Source organism: Pygoscelis adeliae, unplaced genomic scaffold (genome assembly GCF_000699105.1).
Source record: "Pygoscelis adeliae isolate BGI_AS28 unplaced genomic scaffold, ASM69910v1 Scaffold513, whole genome shotgun sequence".
Classification (NCBI taxonomy): domain Eukaryota; kingdom Metazoa; phylum Chordata; class Aves; order Sphenisciformes; family Spheniscidae; genus Pygoscelis; species Pygoscelis adeliae.
Genome location: NW_008824591.1, coordinates 2611405 through 2617274, shown reverse-complemented (window position 1 = coordinate 2617274; position 5870 = coordinate 2611405). Strand labels below are relative to the sequence as shown.

The following is a 5870-nucleotide window of genomic DNA, read 5'->3' as shown; positions in this document are numbered from 1 at the left end:
CCCTCCATGTTGTTTCTAGGGAATTTGCCAGCCACACACATGCAATTTCAACTCAACTGCTGAAGGAAGAACAAAGTCTTTTTTTTTTTTCTTCTTCTTCACTTAAGACATTCATTTGAAGCATTCAGCATGTTCATAATGAATGCAATTAACATATTTATAAGAACGATCAGTTCAGGGTATTCTGCAACTCAGAGCTGAAATCACCCAGCCAAGGCGAAGATAACCTGGGTGGGAGGGGGCACGAAGCTTTGCCCACACCAAGTGGGCAGCAAGTGAGCTGGGAACAAGTTCACAAGAACAGGACACGAAATAAACTCCCCCTGCTCAAGGCCGTACCTGTAAGAGGTGCAAAACCTCCTCACTGCGTACGGCCCAGTGACTAGAGGAGAACAGCTCCGAATCCCATTACCAGTCCTCGAAAAACAATTTTAAACAGTGCATCTCGACAGCTCCTTAAACCAACTTCAACATGTCAACTTTAAACGTATTTTATGACATTTTATTATTTTATAATATTAAAATGTTACATTAAAATATTATTTTGAAGACTACTAACAGGATACTAACAGTGAGAGGCAGGGCTGTGAGGCAAGTGCAACAGGCTTGCTCTTCCACCACTCAACCTCCACTTTACTTGCAGTGAAATGGCTCCCAGCTGCTCCCTTTTTACAGATGGGGAAACAAAGTCCCCCGTCTTACAGCAGAAAACAAGGATTAGAGCACCAGCTAGATCTAAGCCTTCCCCTACCATTTTCTCCTGCCTTTAAACAAAGCTAGAACACAACCAAAATATGCGAGAATGCCCTAAGGGCTTTGTAGTGCTGGCTTAAAGGTATCATAAGAACAAGGCGCTCCGTAGGTCAAACAGCCAGCACCAAACTACTAGAATAAGCAGTATGGTTTCTGTTTCCTCTATTACAGGGCAAATATACGAGCACGGACACACACGTACAGGATTTAAAAGGCCTGGAAATAAACTGAGAGAAACCGTGTGCGTTGCCCAACAGCGGAGGGTATTCACAGCAAGGAAATTCTGTCCTGGCGCATCAATCAACTTCACTACGGCCAGGAGTTGGAGCAGAAAGAGCAAAGAGCCTTGGGATGAAAGGAACCGCGCGAGTGCAAGCCGTGTTCCCTTGGTGTCATAGGGAACAGTCGGCTTTGCCTGGACATGCAATATCCAGGAACCGAATCTTATAGTCAGAAACTCTGTCCTGTTTGGCATGGTAAAACCAAAGCAAATGCAGCACTAGCCAGGACGACTGCAACAGCGGGAGAAAAGTGCTACCCCACCCGATAGGAAATAGGCCCTCTCCTCCCCTCCGAGATTACAAATTAGGAAGGGGATGAGGGGGGGGGGGGGGGGGGGGAAGAGCTTTGCAAAATACACCAGAACACATTTCTTTTTTACAGCAACTGTGGAATAGTCTGCTAGTTTCAAATAGGCTCATATAACACCACTTAGTTTTCCCTTAAATCATATCTTCTAAGGGGGGCAGTGACACTTGCCACTATTAATACTCCTTTAACCAGCAGACTGTGTCAGCTGAGACACAAAGCAGCACATTTCCGGAAACAGCAGCTCCAATCTGGCAAATCACACCTCTCTGTTTCGAGGCTGGTATACCTCAGCATGAAAAAACCCACAAGAAACCACCCCATCCTGCACAGCTCATCCTGACTCAACACCCACCAAAGTCCCAACGCGAAGCGTCTCTTACCAACTGCAAACCTGACAACTGAGCACTCTGGCCCCGGAAAGGACAGGACAGGACGGGTTTTCATGGGATATCCTTCCTAAAAATCCCTGGAACCTGCGAGTAGCCAAGTACCCGAACCCTGGGCAAGGCAATGGGAGAAAGAACCGAAATAAACTTCCCTTAGCATTGACATTCATTGCTTTTCCAGACAACGCAAGCTGTTAACCTTTCACACGCAAGCACATCACTATCTAAGATCTTTATGCTGAGGTCACCACAACATTCCTAGAAATACGAGTGTATTACTATGGGCTAGGGATTTTCGTTGCTGTTTTTTTGTTTTTTTAAAACAAAGATAAAACAGTCCTTTCAGGGAGGAAGTCGGTGACAAGCCCTGCCACCCTGTTCTGCATTTCAAGAAGTCCTAAACTGCTTCAGGTAGGATCGCACTGGGAGTCAGCTTCATCATTTCGGGTCAGGAGAACATCCAAACCTTTTAGAAAACCGGATTAGTAGAGCAAAGCAAGACACTCGAAAGAAATGGAGATTAGCCTCTGAGGACAAGATGGGCACAGGCAACAGAAAAGGACAAGCAAGAGCATGATTTCAGCGTTTTCAACGCTGAAGCGTTTACCCCACTTCACCGGCCCACTGGAATAGCACAAATACTAAGCAAAGCATTTTTCAGAATTCCCTAAAATAGTTCCAAGAAATTATATGAAGAAGTGACTCTAGCAGCGAGTAGTATAAAAGAATATTCAAGAGTTCCCAGACTTTCACAAGTGCTCGTCCATCTGCTCAGGTAGCAAGCGGGAATCAAACTGCAAATCAGTCAAAGGTTCAGGCAAGCTGAAGCCAAGTGAAACAACTGCAGCTTGTTCAAAACAAGCCAAACCTTGAGACATTTAAGCTTCGAGGATCAGGAATGCAGAACATTAACGTATCCCTGCCATCGAAAGACTGGTGGCAGAGACAAAGAGCTGGTAGCAATGGGAGTTCTCCAGCAGCTTGACAGACTGCAGGCAGGGAACTGCACCACTGGCTGCTGCCAGAGCAGCATTTTAGCTTTCCAGTGCCTCAACTCTGGTTCCTGATTTTTTTTTTTTTTAGAAAGTGATTACTTGAGATGCTTCAAGGCAGACATTGCATGGCTTGGGCTTTTTTTGCCACCCACAGTCCCAGGGTAACCATCAGCATTCACTCCAGAAAAAAAAAAACCTAAACCCCTCCTTGAGCAAAAACGACTGCTTCTCAATGAAACCATGAAAGAGCAGTTACAGAAACCTCAACCATCTTCGAGGCTGCGTCAGCGAGCAATCGAGGAGGTCAAACTGTTGCTGAAAGAAAGACCAAGTCACTTCCTCCGTGCCGGATGTCACAGGGCAGGGGCCCTGAGCATGCAACAAAGAGTGAGTCAAGGGTGAAAAGCAAACACCAACTGCGTATCTACACGACTCCCTCCTTGCTTATGAATTCCAGAGACATATGACTAAGTTCCCTTTCAAAGAATAAATGTTTTCCTAATCAACCGCTTCTGCACTGGAATGCCACACTGAATCAACTCAAACATCATTCAGAAAGGAGGCGCTGGCGCACTGAACGTCGATCAGCTACCGTTTCTGCTTCTGACCCCCATATGCTAGCACATCTCGAAGAAATTGAAGCGAGCAGGGGAGGAGACTTCAAAACGCAATCGAAAAGATGAGTAAAGATGGTTTACAGTCTTAAGAAAATCGCCAAGCCACATTTTTAATACCTTACCGATTTTCAGACATTACCAACAACTTGCGAACACAGCAGCCTTCCAGCAGAAGAGACCACCAGCCTGTCCACCTTTCCCCCAGCCTTCCCCACTCGGCTGCTCTTCCTTCTGCTCGCTACCCGCTTACGTTTACCCAGTATTAACTCTTCTCGGCCATCCAACCCCCCCCTGCCCTCCGGCAACATCTCGCCCCTCCCTCGCATTCTCCCACTCTGCCAAGGTCTGCCCCCGCCTCGCACTGCAAACTCTTGCTCCCCGAAGTCAGATCTGGAGCATATGAGAAGTCCCACTTCCTAAGATGTCCTGCACAGACTAGATTGCTGATCGTGTTCAAAACCTCGGTTAGTAAAAGAGAAATCACCACTTCAGTACAGGCTGGATACCAAGCGGAACAATTTGGGGATGTGAAGTCACACAAAATGTGCAGGTTCTCATAAAAATGAAGTTTACACCTCCACACCGTGCAATGTATTCCTCCCTTACAGGTTTTCTTCAAGCACTGTAAGTGCGAGGGTATCAGTTGCAAAACGTGACCACCTTTGCGTATGGGTGATGCTATTTATACAGACAACGCTCCAAGTACAATATATAAAAAAGACTTAAAAACTGCATTCGCTGTCATGGTGAGCAGTTGCAGCTCCTGATTCAGTTCTTCAACTGTTGGGTGGAAAATTCCCCATTGCTGAAACTAAAGAGATCGTCAGAAAACTTGGCAAACTACCAGAAAGCTGTGCTAATGCTAATTTGTAATTACTGCTTTGATCAAATACAAGCAAGACCCCTATTGTGGGGAAGGTCGGCCACAGGTGACTAACACAGCTGTACCCAAGGCCCACTGGTCACTGAATTTTGGGCAGAATTTCCAATTAGCAATCCTCTCGTTAACGAATCAACGATGACAGCGGGCTTCGACCCGACGGACCCAAGCGGCAAGCCAGTGCAGCTGCAGCCAGGCGGCGAGAGCAGCTCACGTGCCACGCTGCCGGGGCAGCGCCCACGCAGGCGACAGCCCACCGGCTTCAAACGCAGCAGAGCTCGCTTGCCGAGAGGAACAGAATGACCCGCTCCGCGTCCACCGGGGAGAGGACAAGTAGTCACAGACTTAAATTGCAGCAAGGGAGATTTAGGCTGGGCATTAGACAAAGCCTTCTAACAGGAAGGATAATTAAGCATAGGAATAGATTGCCTGGGGAGGGACAGGAACTGCCGCTCATGAAGGTTTTACAAGTGGCGGGAAACATCTGTCACACTGACCCCACTTTGGGTAGGGGGTGGATTAGGCGGCTGTTCAAAGACCCAGCTCTGTTTTCTAACAACCCCCCACTGATCTCCTACTTTATACCGTTCCGATCCAGGAGCTGACAACAGCACAGAAATAAGTTTTGTTTAGAATACAGTACTCGGGGAAGGCTGAGATTTAGAGCAACCGAAGGGCGGTCGATTGCAGGCAGGGCCTGGGCAAGCCTCCTCCCACCGCTCTGCCGGGGTGCTGGCACCCATTTCCACCCCGAACAGGGGCTGCCATTTGGGTAGCGGGTTCCACGTGCGAGCACGCAGCTAGCCAAAAGGCAGACTGACGCCCACCAAGCTTGCTCACAAGCACCACGCCTTCAGGCCCCGGATTTAGTCCAGCGCAAGGCAGCCCTCCTCCGTCTCCTGCCCCACGGGACTTCGCCGAGACAGACAAACAAGTTACCTTTTTAACATTTTCCTCCTCCTCTTGGCGTTTCTCATAGTGTGAGAAGTCATCAAAGATGGAGGTGGTGTGCTTGTAGGTGGCAATGATTTTCAACACCTGCTTAGCCTTTTCCAGAGGCACCTCCTGAGTGTCCCTGGAGTTGGTCACTGGTTTATTCTCGTTGTTCTCTAGGCGGATGTGCCGCAGCTGGCTGTTGGGAACGTCCTTCACAAAAATCCACCTGACATCAAAACGTCCCTTCCACTTGTCCTGGGACCACACACCCGCACACGTGTTATAGTCCACAGCAGATTTCATTTCTGCGACTCCGCAGAAGTGACCGCTACCGTTGACACTGAACAGTAAGTAAACGGGGCCCTTCCCGTTCATGGAGCGATAGGCAGCATCCAGTCTCTTGTTGCCGTGCTCTGTACTGCACCAGATGTTATATTTAATGGAACGGTGGATATCGTCCTCAGAGTAACTCTTAATGATGAAAACCCGGCCGTGTTTTGGGTTCCAGTCAAAATCCTTGGGGTTGTAGTTGTTGATGGATCTCAACTTCTCCAAGACCGGGTGCGGCTCCGAAGGAGCAGAACCAGAACTGGCCTGAGACTGTCCCACTCCGTTACCGTCCACTCCGTTTTGACCGAACCCGTTGCCTCGATTACGAGGGGCAACCCAGCGGGTGGGCTGAGCCGCCTGCTGCTGCTCAGGCAGCTGGGCC

The 5870-nt window shown here is 48.5% G+C and overlaps 1 protein-coding gene across 1 annotated transcript in view; it reads right to left on the bottom strand.

Moving 5' to 3' along the window:
• The window catches only part of YTHDF2 (YTH domain family, member 2), a 30518-nt gene that overhangs the window by 19299 nt on the left and 5349 nt on the right, over positions 1–5870 (bottom strand). Inside the window, exon 3 of the mRNA XM_009322254.1 lies at positions 5162–5870. This exon is cut by the window's right edge and continues 32 nt beyond it. Coding sequence (XP_009320529.1) covers positions 5162–5870 — 709 coding nt within the window. The remainder of the gene's footprint in view (positions 1–5161) is intronic.